Source organism: Geotrypetes seraphini, chromosome 7 (genome assembly GCF_902459505.1).
Source record: "Geotrypetes seraphini chromosome 7, aGeoSer1.1, whole genome shotgun sequence".
Lineage (NCBI taxonomy): Eukaryota > Metazoa > Chordata > Amphibia > Gymnophiona > Dermophiidae > Geotrypetes > Geotrypetes seraphini.
Window position 1 is genome coordinate 114,114,104 of NC_047090.1, and position 26,721 is coordinate 114,140,824.

General features: G+C 45.3%; 1 protein-coding gene across 7 annotated transcripts in view; it reads right to left on the reverse strand.

Moving 5' to 3' along the window:
• The window catches only part of PTGR2 (prostaglandin reductase 2), a 62,733-nt gene that overhangs the window by 16,555 nt on the left and 19,457 nt on the right, over positions 1-26,721 (reverse strand). For 6 of the 7 annotated variants that reach the window (XM_033953121.1, XM_033953124.1, XM_033953122.1 and 3 more), the window contains exons 4-9: positions 26,054-26,245; positions 13,824-13,994; positions 13,135-13,344; positions 10,962-11,083; positions 8,788-8,875; positions 838-877 (exon numbers count right to left, since the gene is read on the reverse strand). In XM_033953121.1, the coding sequence (XP_033809012.1) occupies positions 838-877; positions 8,788-8,875; positions 10,962-11,083; positions 13,135-13,344; positions 13,824-13,994; positions 26,054-26,245 (823 nt within the window). The remainder of the gene's footprint in view (positions 1-837; positions 878-8,787; positions 8,876-10,961; positions 11,084-13,134; positions 13,345-13,823; positions 13,995-26,053; positions 26,246-26,721) is intronic. The other variant, XM_033953120.1, reaches the window with a different exon arrangement.

Sequence of the window (26,721 nt, forward strand, 5' to 3'; positions counted from 1 at the left end):
GGCTGCCATCAGTTCTCGTGAATCACGCAAGAACTGACGGCAGCCATTCAGGAAGTGGCGCGGGCCCATGCAGGAGCGCGCTTGTGTGCCACTAGCCCCGACATAATGAGGAGGCTACCATCCAGCAACCAGCACAATCAGGAAGTAGCCGGGACTGGCCCACAGTGCCCCATGATCCGCTCATCGGGGAGGGAGAGAGGCAGCGCTCCGATCTGGAGGAGACAACACCTGACTCAGGACCAGTTTTGGAGGGAGGATCCAGATCAGAGGAGACCACGCCAGACTCTGGCTCCAATCCAGGTCGGGGGACACTGCCTGGCTTGCAATTAGTGCTGGCTCGGATCTGATCTGGGGGGAGACCGTGCTTGAATCCTGAACTGGTTCTGACTTAGGCTCCCGCAGCTCCTTCCTTCCCTCTTTCAGCCTCTACAGCTAATGGCCAAGTCGGTAGCAGCCCCTGCCTTGCTCCTTCCCCTCCCCCCACCCAAGAGAAGCTCGGCACTCCATCAAATATTCCAGTAAGACAAGCTCTTTCATATATTTTTACGAAATAGACCTCAGTAGCCTTTGTAAGGTCCAACATCATGTTTATTTTGAATAGATTTCAGTTAGCAAAATGATGTAGAGGGGAGGGGGGACAGGGTACAAAGCCTGGCAAGGAGTGTGGGGTTTGGTGCAGAGCCTGGCAGGGAGTGAGGGGGGTTGGGTGCAGAACCTGGTATATATTAGTATACAATTTGGTTCAGAATGTTTTTTTCCTCCTCTAAATCTAGGATGTGTCTTATGGTCAGGTGCGTCTTATAGAGCAAAAAATACAGTAGCCATAAAGCAGCTTACCACCAATATTTTCCAGGCCTTTTGTCACAGTCTCTCGAACCTGTTGGTGAAATGAAATCTGATTAATAAGAATTTAATATTAATATGTTTGCTGAAAGTCACCTATCCAGATCTAACAATTTCAAGGGCCTCTCCTACTGCTTCTGCAGAGAAGGAACAGTGGAAAAGGAAATGGATCCTCAGACAATGATGGAGACCTTGGTCCATGTATGCCCAGTGTAGATATGTAACCTCAAAATCCATTATCTTTCTTTCTAAAACAATGGCTTGTTTTTCTTTACTTTTATGAGGAGTTCCAAATAAACCCAGTACACCACTGTAACAAACTATTTTTCCTTATTACCAGCTATACAGGAATCCAACCCCCATCCAACACACACACTTTATTCATCAACATCAACTGTATCACACAATCCAAGCCAGTTCTTCTCTGGAGTGAGAAAACCAATTCAACTCCCCTCCCCCTTTCCTGATCATCAAACGTAGTCCACCCTCAGACTCCTGACCTCAGGTACTATAGTAGAGAGCTCTTCATTATTCCCTGACTCTACTGATTTAATTTCAGTTACATTTGGGATGGTCCACTGGTTCAGGTCTCAAAAATATCACAAAAAAGGCGAAAGTGGAGTAAACCAACACTTCCACTAGATACTCTATTAAGGTTTACTTAAAGGAAAAAAGCTCAAAAACTGAAGGAAAAGGATCTCAGAAATCCACACCAAAGATCATTTCAATCTCATAGGCTTATTCGTGGATGGGGATTTAATTCAACGATCCAGAAAAACTTTCAGAATACCTAAATAGCATATTCAAATTGCTATCTTCTTCAAATTTTTCTTAGTCATTACAAAAATTTATAATGCTAATATGTCCCCGATTTTTTCAAGAATATATTAATGTGCAAAATATGCATGTGCAGTAAAGTAAATAGAAGAACACTTAGAGGGGCATTAAAAAAAAAAAGGGTCTAAGTCCCCTTTTGGCCTAAATCAGTAGATGCTGACAGGGAAATGTCCATTCTCAAAAAAATGTCCAAATTCAGGGTTTGGTTTTGTTTTTTAGAATGGCCTACGTTCAGCAATCTACTGGCCCAGACTGCCACTACATTTATCTCTACACCACATTCCCAACTAAAAAATCGCACAAGTACCAAACACACAAACCCAGACCTTTTAGGTGAAGGAGGGGCCAGTCCTTTGCCTAAAAGTTGGATTCTGTAACCAGAGTCTGTCAAAAACAACACCGGTTACAAAATCCCCCCGCAATGATCGCAGCAGGAGAGATGCCTTCAGTTGGGCAGCGGCCCCTATTCGGACAACCCGTTTTGACTTGGTCTTAGTCAAAACATATAAGTTCCAACTGGGCCATCTTCCTAGACCAAGTCCAGGTCGGCCCATCTCCTGCCCTTTCCCCTCCTCTAAAAATGCGTATTTTTACTCTAAGCATTCAGAGGCAGGGTAAAGGCCTAAGCTGGTTTTAGATACGTCTAAAACCAGCTTTGATTATCGGTACTTGGACGATCTGTCTTTTTGATTGTCCAAGTACCGATTTAGGCCACTTTTTGAACATGGGGGTTTTTTTTGTTTCTTATTATAAGCCCCTTAGTTTTTATGAAGCATGTGGTATTTTTTGTCTGTTACACGATTCCTCAATCCGATCCAACAGGACCCGTTTCGCCTTGCATATCGGGTTTTCTCAAGGAGATTACTGGGTCTACAAGAGTAACAGAAATGGTCATTTATAGAAATCGAGCTCAGATTGTCTCAATTTTTTCAACAAAAGCAGTGAATATCTAAGGAATGAAAGACAGTCCAAAGGGAAGAACCTTGTATTGATAGTGGTGGTTTAGGAATGTGAACCTTATGACTTGCCATGCCAAGCCATGATGTTGAGATAAGAAATAATGGTGGCCAATAAGTTCATCTTGAACATCTGACAAACAAATTTGTTGAGCTCTCTTAATTCTAGAATGGATTGGAGAACCCCTCCCCAAGTTTTGGGGATAAGAACTGGGAATAGAACATGGAGCCATGTTGTTGCAGAGATACTGAAACAACCACATGAACTCTTGTGAGAGATCCTTGTTTCAAGGATACAATCTTGACATACTGGAAGGAAGACTTGTTGAAAAGTTTAATTGGGAGAAAGCTAGAGATTTTTATTCTGTACTTTTGAGATATGATTTCAAGTATCCATTTGTCCTTGGTGACTGAAAGTCATGCCTCTGAAGAACTGAAGCCTTCCACCTGCATGTGGCTGGCCAAAAATTGAAGGTAGATTTGGTTTTTGATTTGTTGCTTCCATTCTCAGGGTTCTGACAGTGTTAAGGTTGTGCACTCTGGTACTGCAGCACTGGGTGTATCTGGTACCTACCCATTGGCATGAATTTTATATAACTGTCTTTATTTTTTTTTAAACTGTTTTATTGACGTTTCAGTAAACAAATATACAAACAATGCAATGGTTACATTTTTATTTTTTTATACTCCAATAGAACTGAACCCCCCACCTACCTGCCTCCTCTCTACCTCAAAACTTTAGTCTATGTTTTATTTTAACCAGACTATGGAAAGTATATAAGGGTTCATCTCCACAAAAAGTTACATAAAACAAATATCCTGACATCTCATGTCCTTGAGGAACAGAAGCCCTTACTCTTGGGGCCCCTAGTCATCTTCTAAGAAAACCCTACAATACAGTTCACAAAACCTAACTTAAACTCCCAAACCACCTCCCCCCATCCCCTCACAATTTCCTTCTTCAATGGTGTGGGTGATGCATACATAGCCCTTAGGGCATCTAGATGCCCCTCACAAGTTGTTCAAAATCAAGCTACGAGCCCTACGGGAAAGGGATTGTATGTATAGATTCCAAATTAACAAGATGGTTCATTTATTTGAAAGAGAAGCTAGCATTCAGAGCCTCCCAACTGATGAATACTTGCTCTCCACCTTGCTGATGTCCATTCCTGCAAAATAGGCTTCCTTACCAGCAAGCTAAGCTTCCAATTTAAAAGCCTAGGCCTTTTCCCTTTTATCCCATGAGAACCCAGTAGGTTTAACAACAGAGTTGCAGGACAAAAGGTTATTGGTTGACCCAGAAACCGTCTTATATAGTCACAAATCTTCTTCCAAAATGACTAGGCAGAGTCAAAAGGCATTTACATAAGTGGCACTTTCCAAATTACACCTGAGGCTAAGATTTGTCTGTAAATGGCCTATTTTATGCAACTAAGAAGCAGTCACATATGACCTGTGTAAAGCTCTAAAGCCGCATTCCTGCAGTAGAGCACTGTGAACCACCCGGGGGATACCCTGAATGTTTACTCCCACATCCCAAATATCCCCAGATCTTGTTCCACTCGTGTCTCAATAAAAATATTTTTCTTTTGTCCCTGTAAAAACAAAGCTTTATGGGCACCTGCAATGAATATCCCATCTGGGGATATGGAGTGAAAAAAAAACCCACCCCTTAGCTTCACCCTCTAGATGAAAATCTAAATTAGATTTACTGGTATCTAAGGATAGGTAATAGTGCATAACCTGACAATATGTGTATTAGTTGCTGAACTTAGGAGAAACCCTAACTGAAAAATCCTGGTATGCTCCCACCAAATGTTCCAAAAAAGAAACCAAAAGATTTATTATGGAGTTACAGAAATGCCTTTTAAGTGTGCACTTTTCAACTTTTTTTTTTTGACCTGAAAGTTCTTTAATTGATCTATTCATCTTTTAGTACAACTAGAACCAGACTAGAATCTATTGCCATAAGCCTTCATCTACAACAGTGGTCTCAAACTCAAACCCTTTGCGGGGCCTTATTTTGGATTTGTAGGTACTTGGAGGGCTGCAGAAAAAATAGTTAATTTCTTATTAAAGAAACTAGTATTTTAGCCCAGGTGCTAGAATATATGTCTGTCTGTCTGTCTTTATTTCCGTCTCTCTCTCTCTCTCTGTCCTGCTGTCTTTTTCTGTCTGTCTCTCTCCCTGGCCCCCTTTGTCTGTCTGTCTTTCTGTGTCTCTCCCTGTGTCTTTCTTCTTTTCTTTCTGTCTCCCTTCCTCCCCCTGGTGGTAGAATATATGTCTGTCTTTCTTTCTGTTTCTCTCCATACCCCTATCTTTTTCTTTCTGTCTCTCTTCCTCCCGCTGTCTTTCTGTCTGTCTCTCTCCCTGGCCCCCTTTGTCTGTCTGTCTTTCTGTCTCTCTCCCTGCCCCTGTGTCTTTCTTCCTATCTCCTTCCCTACTTCCCTGTCCAGCAGCCGCAGCATTCCCTCTTCCTCTATTTACCGCGAGAGGAGCCTGCACGGACCTAACAGCCCGAGCCCCCAGCAGTGTAACTTCCCGGCGGCTCCTCTCACGATTGCCGCCTTCTCCAACGCAGGAGCGGCTCTTGAGAGGAGCCGCTGCAGCGTCTCTGAGAAGTTGAAAAAAACTTTGTCCCGTCTCTATGCTCGGCTGCGGCGGGCTACAGTTGCCGCGGCCTGCAGCCGCCGACAGCCGCTGCGGCCGACATCAGCCTTGCCGTATTTTTTTTTTTAGTTGAAAGACGCGGCGGTGGCTCCTCTCATGATCCCCACCTGCGTCGAAAGTCCGACGCAGGCGGGGATCGTGAGAGTAGCCACCGCTGTGTCTTTCAAAGAACCGTAAGCCGCGCATGCGCACTTCCTATGGGTCGCTACAGCTCACGGAAAATGGACCCACGCGATGGGAGTGCGCATGCGCGGCCTAGCGTTTTATTATATTAGATGACAATTTTGCATGAGGTAAAACTCTTTATAGTTTATAAAACTTTCCTTTAACAGTTAAAAGGAAAGATATATAAACTATAAAGAGTTTTACCTCATGCAAAATTGTCATTTCTTTAATAAGACATTAACTATTTTTTTCTGCGGCCCTCCAAGTACTTTATTTTTTCTGCAGCCCTCACATTTAAAGTTTAATATCTTTTCTTTCTCAAAACTGGCACATTTCAATCACTATATTGAAAATAAAATCATTTTCCCTACCTTTGTTGTCTGGTGACTTTATTTTTCTGTGCTTTCAACTATGTTTCCAGGGCCTTCTTGTCCTTTGACTGTTTTTCTCTACGTCTTCACTTTCTGCCTTGCATCCATCTTTGGCATTAACTTAATGTTCAATTTTTCTGCTTTCTTTTCAAAATCTACGTTTCCATGTCTTACCTTTCCTTCCTATCTCTCTCTTCTTCCGTCCTATTTCCATGGTCTGGAATCTCTTTCCTTCCTTTCTCTCCCTCCCTCCTTCCTTCCTTTCCCCTGGTCTGGCATCTGTCTCCTTCCCTTCCCCCATGCCCTGGCATCTCTCCCTCCCCCTCCATGGTCTGATATCTCCTTTCCTTCCCTCCCTCCCATGAACTTGGCTTCTTCTCTTGTTCCTCTCCTCTCCCTTCTCCTTCCTTCCCTCTCTTTCCTCAATTGGGTGCAGCAGCAACAGAAGCAGCATTTCCCTTCTCCCTTTCTAAAACTAAACTAAACTAAACTTTAGGTTTGTATACCGCAACATCTCCACAAATGTAGAGCTCGGCACGGTTTACAGGGTTAGGTTGAAAAGGAGCTACAATGAAGGGTTATAGGAAAGGAGCTAGGAAGATAAAGAGGAACAGGGTACCAAAGAGCGGGAGGTGTTAGATTTTTGAAAAGAGCCAAGTTTTCAGGTGTTTGCAGAAGGATTGGAGGGAGCTTGAAATTCTGAGCGGGGATGTGAGGTTGTTCCAGAGTTCTGTGGTTCTAAAGGGGAGGGATGTTCCTTGTTTTCCTACGCGGGATATACCTTTTGCAGAGGGGAATGATAGTTTCAGTTTTTGGGAGGATCTAGTGGAATTAGGGTTAGAGGAGTTCCAGAAGAGTGGGATAACGGGAGGGAGGATGCCATGTAGGATCTTGAAAGCTAAACAGGCACATTTAAAGAGGACTCTGGAGTGAACTGGGAGCCAGTGAAGTTTGGACAGGAGTGGGGAGACGTGGTCGAACTTGCCTTTAGCGAAAATAAGCTTGGCCGTGGCGTTCTGGATTAGCTGAAGTCTATGGAGTTTTTTTTTAGTTAGGCTTAAATAGATGGAGTTGGAATAATCCAGTCTAGAGAGGATGGTGAATTGAACAAGGACGACAAAGTGAGAATGATGAAAGTACGATCTCACTTTCCTCAGCATATGAAGACTAAAGAAGCATTTTTTTACCAAGAAGTTGAGGTGGTCATTGAAGGAGAGAGAGGAGTCTATGATGATGCCAAGGACTTTGCTTGAAAACTCAAGCTGAAGAGTGGAGCCGGAAGATAATGGGATGGAGGTGGGTAAATGACCTAATATTGGGCCGAGCCAAAGTAGTTTTGTTTTGGACTCGTTCAATTTCATTTGTACAGAATGTGCCCAGGATTGAAGGTTCATTATACATGCGGATATGTTCTCAGCGAGGTTAGTGAGGTTCGAGTCGGTCTCAAGGAGGATGAGGATATCATTAGCATAGGTGTAGAGAGTTTCCAGGGGGGATAGATGAAGGAGTTTCAAAGAGGACATGTAAATATTGAAAAGGATAGGAGAGAGGGGTAAGCCTTGCGGGACTCCACATATCGGCTTCCAGGGAGGGGATGAAGTACCGTTTATGTTAACGGTGTAGGAGCGTAACCGTAGGAATTTCGAGAACCAGTCTAGGACTGTGGAACTTATGCCTATTTCAGATAGTTGTGCAGGAGAGGCATTTCTCTTCCCCTTTCCCTCCCTCTCCCTTTCCTATGTAGCAGAAGCATTTCTCTTTCCCCTCCCCTTCCGTTCTCTTCCTTGTGGAGCAGCAGCGTGTCTGGCCAGCTCGTTCCATTCAAAGCCACAGGTGGCGGCTCCTTGCGAGATCCACATCTGCGTCTGAAGCCTCTCTGATGTTGTGACGTCAGAGGCTTCCGATGCTGGAGTGGATAGTGCGAGGCGCCGCCAACCCGTGGCTTTGAACGGAACAAGCCACAGCCAGACAAGCTGCTGCTCTAAAAGGAAGGGAAAGGGGAAGAGAAATGCTGTTGATCGCGTCCAGACCTCAGGCCGCAAATAAAACCTGGAGAGCCACATGCGGCCCGCGGGCCGCGTGTTTGAGACCGCTGATCTACAACTACCTGGGGATTTTTTTTTTATCCAATACCTTTCTCAAATTGTTTTAAATTCTTGAAATAGACACAAATTCATTGGAGAACATCTTCCTGCTCTTTTAAAGCACTTTAAACTATGCTAAGGGGAGAGCCTCAGATCCCCATGCGTTGCTAGATTTTACAACAGCACTGGAAAGGGAATAAATCCTTACCGGCTCTTGGTCCCCCTCCTGTCCCGCTAAACACAACTTTGCTTCTTCAAAAACCAGCTTTAAACGTGATGATTTTAAAACGTTACAAAAAAATCAAGCTACTTAGCTGCAGGGCAGGGTTCATTAATGGTTAAAGAATGTCACTGCATCCCCACCAGTCCTCGCAGGAAGAAGCTCTCCAATGAATTTGTGTCTATTTCAAGAATTTAAAACAATATGAGAAAGGTATTGGATTAGAAATTTGATTGTTCCTTTCTCACTCCTGAATATGATTTTGAGTGATTTTTTTTTTTAATCCCATCTCAATTTACCTAGCCCAGTCATGCAGCAATGGCCCTTGATTGAGGGTTATAAACTGAAGCTTCTTTCAGACCCTCTACAATCAGAGTTCCTAAATTGAACTACTAGGTGTCACCATTGTACAATGACCGATTCTTTTCTCCCAGTGGGAATATTCCTAAGCATTCCTCCACAGCATTGTCAGTTCTGACCAACCAGGGGATGGGAGACCTGAGCCAGATATTGAACTCAGGTCCTTCAGCTGGCAGACCTTTTTGGCTTTTCATTAGTCATACACAGCCATTGTGAAAATTCAAGAAACCATGAAAGAAAAAAATATCATTAAGGCCTATAGATTAAATAGTCTTTGGTACCTTTAGTTTCCCCTCTCTCACCCACTGACTGAGCTGCAGAATACCAGCTTCATGTTTATCTGCATACCACAGCACCAGAAATCTGTCCCTAGAATAAAAGACCATGTAAAAAAATAGAAGGATATCACAAACATTGTTCGTAACCAAAAACAAGATTCTCTTTAATTTGTCTCCTGTGTTCTAGTTTTGAGGAGCTTCTAAAACAGGGGTGTCAAACTCAATCACATAAGGAGCTAAAATCTAAAACACAGGCTAAGTTGTGGGCCAAATTTTTTATTAAGGTACTTAGGGCCTTTTCTATAAAACTGCGCTAGCCATTTTTAGTGCGGTGAGCCGCGCTGAATGGCCCGTACTGCTCCCAATGCTCAGAGTTCCTATGAGTGTCGGGAGCAGTACAAGCCATTCAACGCGGCTCTCTGCACTAAAAACTGCTAGCGCAGTTTAATAGAACAGGGGGTTAGTCTTAGTAGAAGTATTGGGTTACAACCTCTCCAACCCCACGCCTGCTCTGTGGTGTAAACAAAATAAATAAAAAATACTTTTCCACTCTTTTAGGTCCTAGTTCACGCTTGCTGTCTAACACCAGCTCTGACAGGATACACATTTCAAATCTGACATATTATAATCACAAAACAGAAAATAAAATTATTTTTCCTACCTTTTGTTGTCTGGTCATTTTGGTTTTCCATCATCTTGGTCTCAGTTTCTCTTTCTGCTTTTTGTATATCTTCTACTAATTCTCTTTCCAGTGTCTGCTGTCCATTTTTTCTCCTCTTCTTTCTTGTTCCATCCCCTCCTTATGCCTGTCTCCAATACATTGATTTTTCCCATTCAGCTTTCTTAGCGTTTTCTTTTTTTTTTTGCCTCTGTTCACTCAAATCTCGCCCTCTCTCACCCTTCTTTTTTAAAATATTCAGCTACCTCTCAATTCTCCATCTTCTCTCAGCCTGTAGCTCTCCCATTTCCCATCTCACTCCTTTCCCAGCCTGTTTCCTTCTATCTACTCCCCATTACCACATTTCTCTTCCTCTCTCCCCATGAGTCCAACATTTTGCTCCCTTTCTTTTCTGTTCTTCTTTCTTCCCCCCTTGATGCTGAATAATAATATGAAAGGAAAAAAAAAGATGCTGCATCTCTCTCTCCCTTCCACCCCCAGGCCTAACATTTCTCCTTCCCTTCCATCCCCAGATCCAACTTATCTCCCCTTCTGCCCCCATCCCATCTCTCCCCCTGCCTGCCTGCTTCCCTGCCTCCCCCCAGGTCCACCATTTCTCCCTTTCTCTTCCCAACAGTTCTCTCTTCAAGTATCTCTTTCACTCTTCCTCTACATCACAGGTGTCAAAGTCGATCCTTGGGGGCCGCAATCCAGTCGGGTTTTCAAGATCTCCCCAATGAATATGCATTGAAAGTGGTGCATGCAAATAGATCTCATGCATATTCATTGGAGAAATCCTGAAAACCCGACTGGATTGCAGCCCTCAAGGATCGACTCTTCCTGCTTTCCGTATGCCATGGCTAAATATCATATATTTGAATTACATGGGCCAGACGTTTTCTGGCACAGAGGTCAGGGAGAGGACTGACAATGACAGTCCAGTGTTGAAGCTGTAAGCTGTTATTTGTCAGAGGTAAATTAAAGGAGATGTGCCATTGTATAAGCTGTATCTTTAGCAACTGTGTCTTAATGCTGAGTTACTACTAATAATAATTATTTCTATAGCGCTAACAGACGTACACAGTACTGTACCGTGTCACGAAGAAGATAGTCCCTGCTCAAATGAGCTTACAATCTAAATATACAAGACAAACAAATAGGATGCAATGGAAACAGTTAAGGGGAATGGTTAATTGCTGGCTAGGTTGGTGGGCAGTGGGGAATGGGGTTATGAACTGAAAGTTATCAGATCAATCATGTACACTAGGCTGAAGAAAGCAGGACAAGCTAGTATCACAAAGACATATGCAAAATAGACATTCCCAGCAGCAGAAAAAAGTCTACTCTTAAACGTTAAACTACAGGAGAACCGCTTGTACCAAAAATGCATTGCCTAGTAAGGCAAGCACTGTCACCTGCCCTGCACCATAAGCTATTTATTGTGTGCTGACAATTGCCATTTAATTCCCTCAGGTGACAAGAAAGAAATAAGAGGAAAGAGTACAGGAAGATACTGTACCTTGTGATGTTCTTGTCTCTCAGTGCTGCTTCTGTTCGAGATGGCAGAGGTGGAGGATAAGGCACATCTTTATTATACTGGGAAATCTGGCCACATAGGATGACATGACTATTTTGATTCATCTGTTAATCAATTAACAACTACAAGTTACAACAAAAACTATTATGTATTAAAAACCTATATGCAAAGGCTGCCAGATTCAATGGGTGGTCTTGGCTTTTCTCTGATAGATCACTCTCAATGTGAAGCAGTAATTAGATCATTAAATGAGATGCTTGCAGATGTTAAAAATATTGAAGTCAAATCACCTACTACTGTTTGAGGTTCTGAAATGCAAACATCTAAGGAAATTCAGGTTATGTCATATTGCAAGGGCCATAAAAGGGGCTATTTGAGAGATATGTTGAGTGGCCCAAAAATATTTAGCCTAACACAAACACAAAAAAGAAAATTTCAGATATCTATGAGAGAGAACCACCTGAACACCCCATTCAGCTGATAAGTCCCTCCTTTCTGTGCCCTTCTCTTCAGCTGCCAACTCCAGACTCCATCCATTCTGCCTTGCTGTGCCATATGCTTGGAACAAGCTGACCAAATCCCTATATGTCATGTCTGTCTGTCCAAGTTAGATTGTAAGCTCTTCTGAGCAGGAACCTTCTGTAAATGTCAAAATGTACAGCGCTGCGTATGCCTTTCAGCGCTATATAAGTGATAAGTAGTAATAGTAGTTAATGCCCTCCATTCCTGAATGGGTTCACAAAGGTAGTTCTCTAGCACAGTGTTCTTCAACCACCGGTCCATGGACCAGTGCCGGTCCACAGGAATTTCCTGCCGGTCCACAGGGCCAGCATGTGCATCAGGCCCACAACAGTGTTCTTCAACCACCGGTCCACGGTACGATCGATGCGGCGTTATCTTTGAGCCAGCTCCCTCTTCCTAACTGATTCAGTGCACAAAGCCACGGGCAGTGGCTCCTATGGGCATCCTAAGCCTGAACCGGAAGCCTTCTGTCTGATGTTGCAATGTCAGAAGGAAGGCTTCCAGATGAGGCAAGGGACGTGCAAGGTGCAATTAGTACTATTATGAGGGTAGGGTCTGGGGTGGACTTTGGGTAGAGGTGGACAGGATCTGACCCACAACTTAGCCCAGTGTTCTTCAACTGCTGGTCCACGGACTGATGCCGGTCCACAGAATAATTATTTTATTTCTGCCGGTCCATAGGTGTAAAAAGGTTGAAAAACAATGCTCTAGCCAATACATCTGTCTCTACTGATCTCTCTCGCCTCATTCACTGTTCAAACTGTAATGCTGTACAAATCTTTTATTAGCCATATAGTTCTCTCACATACACCCTTTCAAAATTTGCTGCTTTGACTTTAAAAATCCAAATTCCTGCTCAGTGCAGTTCATTATAGCAGATAGTTGCAATATTGAAGCAAGCCGTACCATTTACTCTATTACATGCAGAGAAAGGGAAATAAAACCTTTTCCTCTCAAAAAAAAATTGTATTTGCTACACTTCCTTATTGGCAAAAGCACTTTTAAACAGACCTTATTGCTTTTACAGCAGTTGGTATCCCAACACTGATTCTACAGAACCAACTATGCCCTTGCCCTAAATGAGCAAGAATATGTTAAAAAAAAAATGTACTCTGAGCGGGCTGACCAGGGAGAAGTATGTTCCATAAATTTGAATTTTTGCAATAAGGGGTTTGGGAGAGCTAGAAAAGGATTGGAACCTGGTGAAAAAATGTCTTGTGTTATAAATTACATGTTGGTTGTTGTCTCTCCGTGTGGAACACAGAAGCGATCAAACAGGCTAGGAGGTTACATAAGCTGAACAGGAACACAAATCCCATGAAAAAAACCACAAAAAAATTCTTGAAAAACAAAAACAAAGACCGAGCGGTTCAAAGTTGCTCCTGAAGGCTCACTTGCATAATAACTAACTGGGGGAAGCAGAGAGCCGGGAGAAGGAGGAGGTACTGAAAACAGTAATCAGTATCTCCTGCAAGACTCTCAGGAGCAGATGCAAGACCCTTGGTTCAACATACTATCCCTATTGCACTGGAAAAATACATTCTGGGGCTGAAATAGTAGTCAATTTTTGCACAAGCTGTTAATATACCAGTTATTGTCTCAGGCCTATTTAAAAGGCAGAAGAATAAGTCACCTGACTTATTACTATATCACTGACATCTCCTCCAACGTTGTCAAAGTAAACATCCACGCCAGCTGGGCAGCACTCATGTAGCTTCTGTGCCAGGTTTCCCCCCTTGTAATTCACAGCAGCATCAAATCCTAGCTCTGACACCAAAATGGAACATTTTTCATCCGAGCCACTGATTCCCACCACTCTGGAACAGCCCTCAAGACGTCCAATCTACAGGAACACAAAGCATCAAATAAATATTTATTTCCAATACAATTTATTCACATTTACACTTCTATAACTAAGCAAAACATAATATGGTTAGGGCAATGGTCTCATAGGTTCAAGAGAAGTAGCTGAAAGAATTTGACATTCAATGGTTCAGTAATAGCATTTAATCTGGAGATGCTGCAACCTAATGATAGCATAAGGAAATGTCTTTACATAACACAAGGTACATTCAGGGCCTTGTGTATGTGCTTGCACCTTACGGAGCATTTTCTTCAGTAGCTAATGAAGGACAAATATTTCTGTTTTACTGATGTTTGTCTCTTCTCCATCATTGATATGTCAGCCAAACAGATGAAGCTGGGCTCAAGAATCAAAGTCAGAACACCCAATTCATAAACATTCTTAGAGATTCACCTAAAGGGTACATCAGAGAATTAATCCTGTATCATCGATATTCAAACTCTTGGAACAATGCTTACCTGTCCAGCCAAAGAGCCACAAGCACCAGCAGCTCCACTGACCACCATTGTCTGACCAGCACCCAGAGTCACATGCCCTTTCTCCTTTACTCCAAACAAGGCTGTCAGCCCAGGCATCCCCACTGCACCCAGGAAGTAAGAGAGATGTCCACCTACAAGTTCCGGATGAAGCTAAAAATAAAAATAAGAACATTCAGTGGAAGGCTGGCTCTGTGATATTACTACAATGCATTGCAGCACTGGAGGCCCATATTCACTGACTCTGAGGAAGAGTCACATGATGTTGGGATTGTAGTACAGCCCTAGTGCAGGGGTAGGCAATTCCAGTCCTCGAGAGCCGGAGCCAGGTCAGGATTTCAAGATATCCTCAATAAATATGCATGAGATAGATTTGCATCTCAAGGAGGCAGTGCATGCAAATCTATCTCATACATATTCATTGTGGATATCCTGAAAACCTGACCTGGCTCCGGCTCTCGAGGACTAGAATTGCCTATCCCTGCCCTAGGGGAGTGTGAATTATTAGGAAAGTAATAGAAAACAAAGAGAAAATATTATAATGCCTTTGTATCTCTCTATGGTGCAGCCTCACTTCGGATACCGTATGCAATTCTGGTCGCCACATCTCAAAAAAGAGATAATGGAATTAGAAAAGGTACAGAGAAGGGGATCAAAAATGATAAAAGGGATGGAGCGACTTCCCTATAAGGAAAGGCAAAAGCAACTAGGGCTCTTCAGCATGGAGAAGAGATGGCTTAGGGAAGATATGATAGAGGTCTATAAAATACTGAGTGGACCAAGGAAGCATTTCATGAATCTAAGTAACAGATTTAATATATACTGGAGAAAATGTGTAATTAAACTCTGGAATTTGTTGCCAGAGAATGTTGTGACAGCAATTAGCATAGCAGGGTTTAAAAAAGGTTTGGATAATTTCCTAAAACAAAAAGTCCATAAGCCATTATTAAGATGACTTGGGGAAATTCACTGCTTATTTCTAGGATAAGCAGCATAAAATCTGTTTATTCCTTGGGATCTTGCCAGGTACTTGTGACATGGATTGGCCACTGTGAGAAACAGGATAATGGGCTTGATAAACCTTATGGCAATTGTTATGTTAAAGAAGTGGGTAAGCTGAGTCTGAGGAGGTTTGCTGGAGCTAGGGATTGGAGGTTTGTGGAGGCTACTGGGCTAGAAACAGGGCTTTGAGGAAGCAATATTGAGGGAAGAATAAGTGCTCAGGTTCACCTAGGGAGTCAGATATCCTTTGGGCCAGCCCTGGGAAAAGGAAAAAACAAACAAAACCAGAAAAAAAAAGTTTTTGCACTCTCAAGAACTCATTTAAATGCATTTATATTAGCCTTCTGTGAATATACAGTTACATGTATTTACACTAAACAGATGTATATGCATGACAGAAGAGCGGGACTTTGGTGTCATTGTATGTGATGATCTTAAGGTGGCAAAACAGGTTGAAAAGATGACAGCAAAAGTTAGAAGGATGCTAGGTTGCATAGGGAGAGGTATGGCCAGTAGAAAAAGCACAGTTACTTACCGTAACAGGTGTTATCCAGGGATAGCAGGCAGCTATTCTCAACCTGTGGGTGATGTCGTCCACGGAGCCTGGATGCGGACAGCTTCGCAAGCTGATTTGCTTGCAGAACTTAGAAAGTTCACGACTGCCGCACCGCGCATGCACAAGTGCCTTCCCGCCCACGCAAGGCGCGCGTCTCGTCAGTTTAGATAGCTAGCAGAGAAGCCAACCAGGGGAGGTGTGTGGGTTGTGAGAATAGCTGCCTGCTGTCCCTGGATAACCCCTGTTATGGTAAGTAACTGTGCTTTATCCCAGGACAAGCAGGCAGCCTATTCTCAACCTGTGGGTGACCTCCAAGCTAAATATAAGGGGATGGTGGGAGTGTTGGCAATTCAGGAGAATAAATTTTGTAATACTGCCTGGCTGAAATGACCATCCCTTCAGGAAAAAGTATCCAGACAATAATGAAAGGTGAAAGTATGAACCGAGGACCAAGTGGCAGCTTTGCAGATTTCCTCAATAGGAGTAAATCTAAGGAAAGCTACTGATGCCGCCATGGCTCTGACTTTATGGGCTTTGACTCGACTATAGATGTAATCCAGCCTGAGCACAGCAGAAAGAGATGAAAACCACTAACCAGTTGGAGATGGTGCACTTGGAAATCGGATGTCCCAACTTGTTTGGATTGAAGGAGACAAAAAGTTGAGGTGAAGATCTATGTGGTTGAGTGCGTTGCAAGTAGAAAGCCAAAGCACGCTTACAGTCCAGAGTATGAAGAGCTGTTTCTCCAGGATGAGAATGAGGCTTTGGAAAAAACATTGGAAGTACAATAGATGGTTGAGATGAAATTCTGAAACCACTTTAGGTAAGAATTTAGGATGAGTATGGAGGACCACCTTGTTGTGATGGAATACTGTGAAAGGTGGGTCCGCTACTAAAGCTTGTAGCTCACTGATTCTGCGAGCAGATGTGAGAGCAATGAGAAAAACCACTTTCCAAGTGAGATATTTGAGATGAGCCAAAGCCATTGGTTCAAAAGGGGGCTTCATCAATTGAGCAAAAACAACATTGAGATCCCAAACTACTGGAGGCAGTTTGAGAGGTGGTTTGACATTGAAAAGTCCTTTCATAAATCTGGAAACCACAGGATGAGCAGAGAGGGGTTTCCCTTCGATCGGCTGATGAAAAGCAGCAATTGCACTGAGATGGACTTGAATGGATGTGGATTTGAGGCCTGATTGTGTTAAGTGGAACAGGTAATCCAAAACTGAAGACAAGGAGGTAGATTGAGGCTCCTTGTGATGAATGGTGCACCAAGCAGAAAATCTAGTCCATTTCTGATTGTCTAGTGGTAGGCTTTCTAGAAGCCTCTAAAATGTCCTATATAGATTGAGAAAACTGTAGAGTGGCAGTTAAGTTGAGAGGTACCAAGCTGTCAGGTGTAGATCATGCAGGATGGGATGAAGCAGAGACCCCAGACTCTGTGTAATCAGAGAGGGAAAAACTGGTAGAAGCACTGGTTCCCTGCTGCTGAGCTGAAGTAAAAGGTTGCCTGGGCCACCGAGGAGCAATCAGAATCATGGTGGAATGCTCCTGTTTGAGTTTGACAAGAGTCTTGAGAATCAGGAATTGAGAGAATGCATAGAGAAACTGATTCATCCATTCCAGAAGGAAAGCATCTGCCTCGAGGCGATGAGAAGAGTATATCTTGGAGCAGAACTGAGGCAGTTTGAGGTTGTGGGGAGACACAAAGAGATCTATCTGAGGAGTTTCCCACTGATAAATAATGTGATGGAGAGGCGAGGAATTGAATGTCCATTCGTGAGGTTGCAGAAGACGATTCAATTTGTCCACCAGACAGTTTTTCTCTCCTTGAATGTAGACTGCTTTCATGAAGGTGTTGTGATGGATTGCCCAGTGCCACACCTTTGAGCTTCCTGACAAAGAGGTAGAGATCCTGTTCCTCCCTGCTTGGTTGACATAGTACATGGCTACTTGGTTGTCTATTCGAATGAGGACTATCTGGTCATGCAGAAGATGCTGAAAAGCTTTGAGAGCACTGAAGATCGCTCTGAGTTCCAACAGATTAATATGACACTGACAATCTGTGCTGGACCAATAGCCTTGAGTACAAAGACTATCGAGATGAGCCCCCCCAAGCATAGGCCAAGGAATCTGTCGTGAGGACCTTCTGATGGGGGGGTGTCTGAGACAGTAAACCTCTGGAGAGATTGGAAGAGAGCATCCACCAGTGGAGAGACTGTCTCAGCGAAGGAGTTACTGTAATGTATTGAGAGAGTGGGTCGCAAGCTTGCACCCACTGAGATGCCAGGGTCCACTGAGGAATTCTGAGGTGAAGTCTGGCAAAAGGAGTCAAGTGACCTAGGAGAACCATCATGTGTCTTGCTGAAATTGTAGTCAAGGAAGACACCTTGTGGCAGAGACGAATGACAGCATCCTGACATTGTTGAGAAAGAAATGCTCTGAGTCAGAAAGTGTCCAGGACAGCTCCGATGAACTGTAAATTCTGAGAGGGCTGTAGCTGGGATTTGGGAAAGTTGATTTCGAACCCCAAATTTTGTAGGAACCACGTAGTCCATTGGGTCGCTACAATAACCCCTTGAGATGTTGAATCCTTGATGAACCAGTCGTCCAGGTATGGGAACACCTGGAGGCCATGGTTCCGCAGAGCTGCTGCCACTACCACTAGGCACTTGGTGAGCCTCTTGGAGATGAAGCCAGGCCGAAAGGCAGCACTCTGTACTGAAAATGCAGATTACCCACCCAAAATCTGAAGAACTGTCGAGAGGCTGGATGAATGGGAATGTGAGGGCAAGCCTCTTTGAGATCTAGAGAGCATAACCAATCGTTCTGATCCAGAAGGTGGTATAATGATGCTAGAGACAGCATGCAAAATTTCTCCCTGCCAAGAAATTTGTTGAGGGCTCTGAGATCCAAAATGGGTCGCAGTTCGCCCATATTCTTCGGAACTAAGAAGTAACGGGAGTAAAAACCCCGGCTCTGCTGTTCCAGTGGAACTTCCTCGATGGCACAGAGACGAAGCAGAGCTTGAGCTTCCTGAAGAAGAAGGGCGGTCTGGGATGGATTGGAAAGATACTCTCTTGAAGGCAGATCTGGAGGAACCTGGATGAAGCGAAAAGAGTATCCTTCCCGGATAATGGACAGCACCCAGAGGTCTGATCTAATGATCTCCCATCATTGGTAAAAATGATGGAGACGACCTCCAATGGGAAGGGGAGAGGACAGAGGCAGAACGATGGAGGTTATGCTCTGTAGTAGGTGGTCAAAAAGCCTGAGGCCTTAGGTGCAGCAGAAGTCTGAGGTTTCTGTTGCCTCTGTTGCTGTTGGGGTTTCTTAGTAGGCGCAGTGGATTAAAGAACTGCTCTCTGTGGGAAACGCCACTGATAAGATGATATAGGCCTGAAACCCTTAGAGGTGGAAGGCTTAGGCTTAGGGCAAATAATGGAAGCAAATGACTTCTCGTGTTCAGACAACTTCTTAGTGACTTCCTCGATAGAATCATCAAATAAGTCATTGCCTTGACAAGGAATGTTGGTGAGACGATCCTGTAGATTAGGATCCATATCAACAGTGTGAAGCCAGGCAAGCCTGTACATGGCCATTGAGAAGGTGGTGACCCTCAAGGAAAACTCAAATGCATCATAGGAAGACTGGAGGAGATGCATGCGGAGTTGGTTCAGAGTAGTAATGGTATTCTGAAAACCTGTTAAGACAGTGTTGAGGAACATACTTGAAATATGCAGGCAGTGTGTCAACCAAATGTTTGAAGTAGGAGATGAATATAAAGTTGTAATTCAAAACTCTGGTTGCCATCAGAGAATTCTGATAAAGACGGTGTTCAAACTTGTCCATGGTCCTGCCCTCTCTTCCAGGCGGGACAGTGGCATAAACCTTGGAAGGATTGTTCCTTTTCAAAGAGGACTCCACGAGAAGGAACTGATGTGATAATTGAGACTTCTCGAAGCCCTTGCAATGGATCATTCTATAACAGGATTCCAGCTTGCTCGGAACAGCAGGAATGGAATAAGGTGTTTCAAGGTTCCTCTTGAAAGTTTGAGAGGAGTCTATTAATGGGTATTTTGAGAGACTCTGGAGGAGGTCAAGACATACCCATCTCCTCCAAATATTCAGTAGTGTATTTGGAATCAGAGCCCAAATTAATCTAGAGCTCCTTACTCATTTGACATAGAAAAGTCGAGAAGGAGATCTGTTCCAAGGTAGGTTGGCCTTGAGGGGAAGGTGACCTCGAAGCACCTCGAAGAGCAGATAACGAAGGTAAAGCTTCCCTGGAGTACTCACACCTTAGGCCTGAATATGCAGGAAGAGACGACTCAGTAGGAGAAGAATCCCTCAATAGAGGAGGCGACCTCGACTTCAGAGTAGAAAGCCTCGAACAGGCCCGAGGTATAGAGAGGTGAAATGTGTCTCAAGAAGAGGATCCGTGCCTCGATGGATGCCTCGACTGTCGAGTAGTCTTTGCCCTATGCCTCAGGAAGGGAAATGCCTTATGCGAGGAACGAGGGCTAGAGGATGGAGATCAAGATCGAGACACCACAAGAGATTGAACTCCTGGTGTTGAGGTATCTTGAGGCACTGACATGGACTTGGCTCCTTGAATAGCGTGCTCATGCTCCAGATGAGACACTCGCAAAGAATCGACTCCTTGCATACAGAGTGTGGAATCCTCTCGAGGCACTCCCAAGGACTCAACTCCTTGTATAGAGTGAGTAGATTCAGGTCGAGACCCAGCCAAGGACTCGACGGCAGGTGTAACTGCTGAGTACTCAGGATGGACTGCAGGAAGCAGAGTTGAGGCAGATGGAAGTTTGGCAAGTATATTGCCCAACTGACAATCAAAAATGATCTGGCCTCCAAATTTGACGCCGAGACTGAAGGGTCTGGGACTTTTGGTGGAGGAACGGTCTCCGAGGAAGAACGACTCTCTGGCTTGGAGACATGCTTCTTCGGTAGCTTGATAACTACTAGAGAATGACACGGTGAAAAAATTGGTCCCCTTCACCGCCCCGTCCCCGTCTCACCATCCCCGTCACCGCCCCGTCCCCGTCTCACCATCCCCGTCACCGCCCCGTCCCCGTCTCACCATCCTCTTCACCGCCCCGTCACCGCCACTGCCACCCCATTCACCGCCCCGTCACCGCCACTGCAATCCCATTCACTTTTCTTTATTTACGTATAAAGGAAACATTCTATAAAACTTTAAAACTTAGTTAAATATTAGTTAATAACTATACAAAAACAAAACACGCAGAGAAAAAATTAATTAATATAAATTCCCTGACTTCCCTGCACTGTCCCCCCTTGAAGGTCTGTCCCCATCCTGAAAGCCTGATGCCCCCCCCCCCGACGTCCGATACATCCCTCCCCCCGAAGGACCGCCGACTCCCCAACAATATCGGGCCAGGAGGGAGCCCAAATCCTCCTGGCCACGGCGACCCCCTAACCCCACCCCGCACTACATTACGAGCAGGAGGGATCCCAGGCCCTCCTGCCCTCGACGCAAACCCCCCTCCCCCCAACGACCGCCCCCCCCAGCTTCAAAATGATGCCTGAAGTTACCTTGGGGGTTCTGAGCACTATTAATTTTAATTTATTACAGCACTCCAGAAATATTTTTCTAATTGTTTTAACTTGGAAAAGCGAACCAGGATTGTCTTAATGAAAGGCTTATGTTTGCACTGCAGCCCTCCTGCCCTCGACGCAAACCCCCCTCCCCCCAACGACCGCCCCCCCCAGCCGACCCGCGACCCCCCTGGCGACCCCCACGACCCCCCCACCCCCCTTCCCCGTACCTTTGGTAGTTGGCCGGACAGACGGGAGCCAAAACCGCCTGTCCGGCAGGCAGCCAACGAAGGAATGAGGCCGGATTGGCCCATCCATCCTAAAGCTCCGCCTACTGGTGGGGCCTAAGGCGCGTGGGCCAATCAGAATAGGCCCTGGAGCCTTAGGTCCCACCTGGGGGCGCGGCCTGAGGCACATGGTCGGGTTGGGCCCATGTGCCTCAGGCCGCGCCCCCAGGTGGGACCTAAGGCTCCAGGGCCTATTCTGATTGGCCCACGCGCCTTAGGCCCCACCAGTAGGCGGAGCTTTAGGATGGATGGGCCAATCCGGCCTCATTCCTTCGTTGGCTGCCTGCCGGACAGGCGGGTTTGGCTCCCGTCTGTCCGGCCAACTACCAAAGGTACGGGGAAGGGGGGTGGGGGGGCCGTGGGGGTCGCCAGGGGGGTCGCGGGTCGGCTGGGGGGGCGGTCGGAGGTTCTTGGGGGGGGCGGTCGTTGGGGGGGAAGGGGGGTTTGCGTCGAGGGCAGGAGGGCCTGGGATCCCTCCTGCCCGTAATGTAGTGCGGGGTGGGGTTAGGGGGTCGCCGTGGCCAGGAGGGTTTGGGCTCCCTTCTGGCCCGATATTGTCGGGAAGTCGGCGGTCCTTCGGGGTGGGGGTGCGAGTGGTCCTGCCGGGGGGGGGGATGTATCGGACGTCGGGGAGTCGGCCGGGCAAGAGGGCTTGGGCTCCCTCTTGCTCCGATCGCGGGTGCGGGTGGGAGCGCGTGCAAGCGGTCGTTCGGGGTGGGGGTGCGAGCGGTCCTGCTGGGGGGGTGAATCGGGCGTCGGGCGGTAAATAGCGGTTCCTAGAAGGGGGTACATTGGCCCGCGGGGACAAACCTGTTCACCGTTTCCGCGGTCGGTGAATGGCCTTGTCCCCGTCACCGCAGCGACTGCTAGTTTTCTTCCCCGTTTTCGGCGGTGACCCGCGGCTTAAATGCGGTGGCCGCGGGTAAACCGTCACCGTGTCATTCTCTAATAACTACTACTGGCACCTGACCTGAGGGAGGCAGCGAGGCAAGTGTCTCGTCAGAAGAAGACTTAGCAGATTTGCTCGAGGACAAGGACATCCCGAACGAGGCAGGCTTGATCAAAGGCGAGGTCGAGGCAGAAGGCGGAATCCCCGTGAGAGGCTTGACTGGATGTGAGGTCGAGGTCGAGACCAGGGCAAGGGGATCCATACTGCCAAAAAGCTTCTCTACTTGAACTCGACAACGTTTGCAAGCTTGAGGTTGAAGAGTAGCGCAACCTGGATGATGGTCATGTCCGAGACACTGAATACAACATCTATGTGGGTCAGTGAGGGAGATCACGCGCTGGCAACGACTACACTTTTTGAAGCCTGTAACCGGCCTGGACAAAGGTGGAAAGATGGCCTCAGCAAAATCAAAACCCGGTGGCGGGGGCCGCAAAGCAGGCCCCACTGTTTTTAAAATAAAGAAAAAACATGCAATAAACACAGTGACCCTAATTTAAAATAAGAAAACACGAGCCGCAGTGAGAGAAGGCACCAAATTTAGAACTGAGTCTAGCGCAGAGCGTCGAAAACACAACTTCTCGGCTCTGCGGAAAAGAGAGAAATGAGGAGTCACGCGCCTTTGCATGGACGGGAAGGCACTCGCGCATGCGCGGTGCAGCAGTCGCGAACTTTCAAGTTCTGCAAGCAAATCAGCTTGCGAAGCTGTCCACATCCGGGCTCCTTGGATGACGTCGCCCACAGGTTCAGAATAGCTGCCTGCTTGTCCTGGGATAAAAGGAGGTATTGATGCCTCTGTATAAGACTCCGGTGAGACCTCATTTATAATATTGTGCACAATTCTAAAGGCCGCATCTTCAAAGAGATATAAAAAGGATGGAGTCGGTCCAAAGGAAGGCTTATAAAATGGTGTGTGGTCTTTGTGATAAGGCGTATGGGGACAGACTTAAAGATCTCAATCTATATACTTTGGAGGAAAGGCGGGAGAGGGGAGATATGATAGAATCATTTAAATACCTACATAATATAAATGTGCATGAGTCGAGTCTCTTTCATTTGAAAGGAAACTGCAATGAGAGGGCATAGGATGAAGCTAAGAGGTGATAGGCTCCGGAGTAATCTGAGGAAATACTTTTTTACGGAAAGGGTGGTAGATGCATGAAACAGTCTCCTGGAAGAGGTGGTGGAAACAGTGACTGTGTCTGAATTCAAGAGGGCCTGGGATAGGCACGTGGGATCTCTCGGAGAGAGAAAGAGATAATGGTTACTGTGGATGGGCAGACTAGATAGGCCATTTGGCCTTTATCTGCCATCATGTTTCTATGTATACAATTTATAAATGTACATACACACAATGGCTCAGCATAATACTCTGTTCAACAATAATGGGTTCTGCACGTTTACTCAGATCATTTAACAAAGGCATAAAGGGAGCCCTCACAAGAAATGAAATTTTAATGGATTTGAACCAGTTATCTCTGTCCAGAGCTCCTAAGGAGATTGATGACGCGTCAGAGGGAAGTCCTGACGGGAAAGGCCATGAACAAGCCTGTTCAGAGCCTACATCTGCTAGCCATCCACCACCGCTGCTGCTGCAGCTGCTTTAGGAAGCCCTGGAGGTATGTCATGCCTAAAGGGAGGTGGGGAGTGGGGGGGGGAGAGCTGTTAACTGAATCAGCAAGTTTGGGAGGGAACAAATCAATTTACCGAAGTGAATCAATTCAAATCGGCGCATTGGGCATCACTACTCAGCACCTCTCCAGGATAAGGAGCACTTGAGGACTAGGTTACCTTTTTTGTTAGCTGTGCTTCAGAAGTGAAAGTGATGTCAGCTACACCTCCTGGATGAGTCACCATGCACTGATCCTGCCCTTTTAAATTTTCCCTTTAATCAGGCACTACAGAGGGAGAAGCCTAAGGCCCTGATTGACTCAGATACCTAAGGTCCTGCCCCTTGTTAGGGGCCTTCGGCATCTGAGCCAATCAGGGCCTTAGGCCCCTCCCCATACATCACATGATGCACCAAGGCAGGGAAGGCCTACCATCTTGGATCGGTGGACCTCAGAGCTGGGAGGGACCAAGCCTCCCTCCTGCTCTCTTCACAAAAAGGTACGGGGGGGGGGGGGTCGGTTCGGAGGAGCAACCAATGGCAGGAAAGAGTGGGTATCCCTCCTGTCAATTTTCTCTCATGCGGAGGAGGGAAATCAGCATGGCTGGAGGAAGTAGGCATCCCTCCTTCCAATTTTTTCTTACGCGGGGGGGGGAGTGGGCATCCCTCCTGCTGTTTTCGCAGCCGCAGAGAGGGTGTCGGATCCGGTGCCTATTTGTCGGGGGGATATCAGGGAGGGCTATCATCAGAGGAGCGGGCCTTTTTTCCTTTTTATGGAGCAGATATTGTGCGTGTGTAACCCACACATACACACACAGCATCTGTGCCCATTAAAAAACGAAAAAACAAAAAATGTTTCCTGTCCCGAACCACTGAGTGGCAAAAGGCTGCTTCGGAACTTACCCTGCCGGCTCTGTGCATGTATGAGAATTGCTTTCACAGCAATCAATCGGACAGGAGAGACAGGGATTATGACGAACCTCCATACAAATCATTTGAATGCAAAATTTTTAGTACATCAATAGCTCTTTTAGAATCGGTCAAAAATTGGATTGGAGTGGACCCACAAAGTCTTACCAATATTGTTTAGTGCATCTGGGCCCAAACATTTAAAGTTACATAAAAAGAAACACAAAATGGTGACTTACTGGAGTTACTGGAAACTCGAGGGCAGCAATGCCATATTAATCCTTTAATTGGCAGATGATGAAATGGCTGCTTCATGTAATTTGATGCAGAACGAGTGTAATAATGCCAAGTAATAGGCATTTGACGATGCAGATCTCCCATAAGAGCCATATAAGATACATGTTGCTTCTAAGCAACAATGCCAAATAAAGGGTTAAACAGGGTAATGACCATGATTGTACTTTGCTGATTGTCCAGTTCTCTTATTGTAAACCGCCTAGAACTTCTGGTAATGGCGGTATAAAAGAATAAAGTTATTATTATTATCATTATGCTAATCCCTGTTGGGCTACCGCATTAGAAACATAGAAGATGACGGCAGAAAAGGGCTACAGCCCATCAAGTCTGCCCACTCTGCTTACCCACCCCCTGTCTATGCCCTAATGACCCAATTTCCTTATCTTGACCCTCGTAAGGATCCCACATGGGTATCCCATTTATTCTTAAAGTCTGGCACGCTGTCTGCCTCGATCACCTGCACTGGAAGCTTGTTCCAATGATCAACCACTCTCTCTGTGAAGAAATACTTTCTGGTGTCGCCATGAAATTTTCTGCCCCTGAGTTTGAGCGGGTGCCCTCTTGTGGCCGAGGGTCCCTTGAGAAAGAAAATATCATCTTCCACTTCGACACGTGTACCTTCATTCACAACTACCCAGTATTTTCCCCCTAATTTTTATATTCTTCTCCCCTATCAATCCAACTATCCCAGCAACAGTCCTTGGTCAGGGGCTGAAATAAAAGACTCCCTTCTCTATGAAAAGTGCCAACTCCCCCAGTCCCTGTTGACAAAAGGAGAAGTAATGTCCAAGTCTCCGTAGGGCAGTGTGCAACTCTCATTGCTAAGGTCCTCTTTTACTAAGCCTATTACTGCGGCAGCCCATGGTAATCGCACTGAAGCCCATTGGGAATTAATGGGTTTTGGTGTCATTGCTGCACGGCTTTGGAAAAGGGTGGTTGTAAGTATCAGCCAAGTCCAGTTAAATAAATTCTGAGATTTAAAAATATATGACATTATATGGATAGAAAATCAATTTTTATATTTACCTTTTGAAGAATTTTTCCTTCTACAATAGCCCTGGTTTGCCAAGGCCAGTTGAATGAACACACGGTATCTCCAGCAGTAAAGCTTCCATATTTACTCTCCTCTACAACCCCAATGCCTCCACCATCAGCCGCTTCACCCAGCTTCCATGGTAGCAGGTAATCAGCACCTGTGTCTTCATTCATGCGACAACGCTGTGGGATAAGGATATAATTATTCTATAGCGAGCACCTATATCTTCAAAATTTATTTTTCAAATAATTAAAAAATAGAAAGAGAAACTTTCTGGGAATAACTTTATTCTCTAATTCCCATTTTATGCTACATTATGCTGTGTTATTGTAGGGTATGAAACAAATTTTGTATAATCCAAGTAGCCCCCAAACTAGGGCTGCTGTTATTTATTCAAGCCACTCCATCCTTGATGTAGTTGCAGCACAGAACTCCATCTGAATTCTCCATTAGATGCCCCCATTCTGCAGCTGTAATTGCTTGATTTACCAACTGTTATATCAAACTTGGACCTGCTGGCTCTGCCCCCCTCCTGTGATATCATTCACAGTAGACTATAAACAGAGGTTTCAAGTTTCAAGTTTTATTTTTTCTTGGTGGATCGCTTATTTACTTTACTAAGCGATTTACAAATTTTAAAAAAGGTATAAGCATATAC